Source organism: Ornithorhynchus anatinus, chromosome Y1, assembly GCF_004115215.2.
Source record: "Ornithorhynchus anatinus isolate Pmale09 chromosome Y1, mOrnAna1.pri.v4, whole genome shotgun sequence".
NCBI classification, from domain to species: domain Eukaryota; kingdom Metazoa; phylum Chordata; class Mammalia; order Monotremata; family Ornithorhynchidae; genus Ornithorhynchus; species Ornithorhynchus anatinus.
Genome location: NC_053175.1, coordinates 910026 through 913220, shown reverse-complemented (window position 1 = coordinate 913220; position 3195 = coordinate 910026). Strand labels below are relative to the sequence as shown.

The 3195-nt window shown below is 61.5% G+C and overlaps 1 protein-coding gene across 1 annotated transcript; it reads left to right on the top strand.

The window, feature by feature from the left end:
* The first annotated feature begins 431 nt into the window (after positions 1 to 431).
* LOC100087101 (neurogenin-1) lies at positions 432 to 1190 on the top strand. Its single transcript, XM_029056426.1, has 2 exons — positions 432 to 958; positions 1034 to 1190. The coding sequence occupies exons 1-2, from the start codon at positions 432 to 434 to the stop codon at positions 1188 to 1190; spliced, it is 684 nt and encodes a 227-aa protein (XP_028912259.1).
* The last annotated feature ends 2005 nt before the right edge of the window (positions 1191 to 3195 follow it).

Genomic DNA, 3195 nt, shown 5'->3' with positions numbered 1-3195 from the left:
CGGGGGCCTGGGGGGCCGGGGAAGGGAGGGGAGGGGGCCATTGTCTCCCAGGGTATATAAAGTGTCCGGAGGGGCAGTCGAGTGCCGCCGCACTCGGTGCTCCCACCACGAGCCGAGAGCCGTCGAGATCGTTTAGGAGACCGAGGCGGTGGCGTGGTCCCCGTTAGGGTCTGCGGAGCCGCGGGGTCCCGGGACTCGAGCCGGCCCCGGACGGCGGGGCCTGGGGGCGGGGGCAAGTAAGTGGCGGCCGGCGGCCCGGGGCTCGGGCGGGGTGGGGAGAGGGCTCGACTCGCGGGTGGAAATGTGGCCGCCGCGCCTCGGTGCCTTCGCTTCCGGTCACACCTCGCCCCTGTCGTTTGTCTGTCCGCCCTTCCCCCCTCCCTTCTCCGTCCCGCCCCATCTCCCTGTGTGTGTCCCCGCTTCTCCTTAGGATGGCCTCTCCGCTGGACGGCGGCCCCTTGGACCCGGAGCCCGCCAGCCAGCGCTCCGCCTTCCCCACCGACGAGGAGGCCGGCGGGGGCGGGGGCCGGGGCGGGGTCGGCGGCGGGGTCCCGCGGCGCCCCCCGGCCTCTGCCCCCCCGGACCCGAAGGGCCCGCCGGAGGAGGAGCGGTGGAGCCGGCGGGGGAGGGCCCGCGTGCGGAGTGAGGCGGCGCTGCACAGCATCCGCAAGAGCCGGCGGGTGAAGGCCAACGACCGCGAGCGGAACCGCATGCACAACCTCAACGCTCCCCTGGACGAGCTGCGCGGGGTCCTGCCCACCTTCCCCGACGACACCAAGCTCACCAAGATCGAGACGCTCCGCTTCGCCTACAACTACATCTGGGCGTTGTCCGAAACCCTGCGCCTGGCCGACCAGGGCCTGCAAGGAGCCCCCAAGGACCTGCTGCTGCCGGCCTTCCTCGGCCCCGCCGCCCCGCCCAGCCCCGGGAGCGACGCCGAGTCCTGGGCCTCCAGCGTATCCCCTGCCTCTTCCTCCTCTTTCCTCTCCTCCTCTCCGTCTTCCTCCTCATCAGCCTTCTCCTCTTCGCCCACCTGCTCTTCTTCTCCCCTCTCCATCTGTACGTCCAACCCCAGCAGCCCCGCCACCTCCGAGGACTACTGCTACCGACCTACAGAGACCCTCTTAGTCTTCCACCCCCTCCCCAAAGACTTGCTGGCCGGAGCCCCCTGCTTCGTGCAGTTCCACTAGGTGGGGCTGGCCGGGGCCCTTCGCCTTGGCCTCTGCTCGCCCTTGGGGAGACGGCCCGGCCGGCCTTGGCCTGCTTAGGGAAGTTGTACTTTCCCCTCTGCGCCAGTCCACTGACGGGGCCCAAACCCCTTAACTTCCGGCTCTCCGGGCAAAGGTTTCTCCATTTTGCACTTTTTTGAACTTCACAGAGCCCCTCTGTCTTTGGTGGCTATGTTCGGAGCGGACCGGGCCTCCGCCCCCCCTCTGATTTAGTAAAGGAAAGACTAGGGGGCAGAGCAGTGCCGCAGGTGAGGTGAAAAGTAAAAGTTACAATTTATAGAACTCTAAGGAAGAAAAATGGGTTTTAAAATCCAGTGTGAACCGGCCCACAATACGATACAATAAAAGGGCTTTAAAAGGGACGAGAGGGAGCCATGCATCGCAGACTTTGACCCCCATCCACTGCTATTGGGCTTTAAAGTCCATGTAGCCTCGAGCCCAACTGGATGGGTGCAGCCACCGGGCTGGGGGCTTGGCCCTGGGGTTCAGTTTAATTTATTCAAGAGGTTTCATTCATTCGGTGAAAAAATGTATTTTTGTACAGAAAGAGGTTTATTCTATTGATACGTATGCGCTATCCAAGTCGAAACTCATTTTGTACAGCCGAGCCTTTGTGTAAATAAAAGTTGCTTTTCACGTCTGTACTTGGTGTCCATATTTCTCTTGGAATTGCTGTCTCCGTCTTTGGAGTTCACCGGCGACAGAGCCGACCGCTTCTAGGACTCCAAAGTCAAAAAAAACCCCCCATTCAACCCGTGTTCGTCCCAGCTCCCGGGAGCGCTCTTCCTCCCCTCGCCCCATCCCAGGAAAATCAGTCACACTTCCACTAGTCCACAATAAGCGAATTTTCTTGGAGGGAATTAGCTTCTGAGCATCGCTACCTGGAGAGGTGGGCTCCGTGGAGGGGGAGGCCAATACTGTGTGGTCGTTGGATCGTGCGTCCAGAAGGGCAGGTGGGACAATCCTCAGAAGGGCAGGGACAATCCTCAGAACGATTTACCCAAGAAAATCGGGGTTGAAACATGCTGGAGTTGGTTTATTTGGGGCACTCCGATTCTGAAAACAGGCCTCTGATTTAGAGGAAACAGGAGTTTTGTACTCAGAGCCTCTGGGCTTCTGGGTACACCCGAATACCGGAGAGGAAACACCGAGGACTTGAGGGAGTTGGGGGATGGGTGGGGTGGGGAGGGGGAGCCACGAAGTGTGCGCCTCTGTGCACGCGTGTACACGCGTGAGTCTGTGTGTATGTGTTTGTGTGTGGTGTTTTCACTCGCCAGTTTTAGAGAGTTTTATTGTCAAAATGAGCTTAGACCTCCAAATTCAGCAAGATAACTTTCCGACGAACAAGATCTATGATTCTTTTGGGGGTGGGGAGGTTAGGGGGTTGATTGGTCAACGAGGGACACCGCCCCGGGGGATGATGGCGTTGCAGGGCCGACGCGTCGACTGGCAAGTTGTGCCCTCTCCGCCATCGGCTGTCCCCGCCCCTGATAACCCTGGCCATTCACCTGAGGGCAAAGCCGGGGCCTGGAGTGGTTCAGCGGTCGTTCGGTTTGAGGCGGGTGGCTCCACTGTCCTAACTCTTCCAGGCGCTCAGCGGGCCACACACAAGACACTCGGGGGCCCAATCAACTCGAGTTTAGGATGCCTTCAGCGGAGTCGCCCCCTCGTGTCACCTTCATCTTCCGCCACCTCTGCTTGGCACATCTCAGGGCAGCGGGGGTGGAGAGCAGGAGCCGTCCTTGCCCCCGGCCTGGAATCCGGAGGGGTGATTCGCCCACCTTCCCATGGGACAGAGACATATGACCCACATGCAGGGACCCGCATCGGGGCCGCTGTTGCCCCCTGCCCCGCACACAGCCCACCCCGGCTCCTGCTCTTCCCCGTTCCATACACAGTCAGCCCCTTTCCCAGCTTTCGCTGCCCCTGCACATAGTCCACCCCCACCCTGGCTCTCCCTACCCCA

What these genes read in the sequence shown, in the direction of transcription:
- LOC100087101 (XM_029056426.1), top strand. Translation starts at nt 432, where the DNA reads ATGGCCTCTCCGCTGGACGGCGGCCCCTTGGACCCGGAGCCCGCCAGC. An exon ending in GAGTCCTGGGCCTCCAGCGT is followed by an intron (nt 959 to 1,033) that starts ATCCCCTGCCTC and finishes CTCTTCGCCCAC; the next exon opens with CTGCTCTTCTTCTCCCCTCT.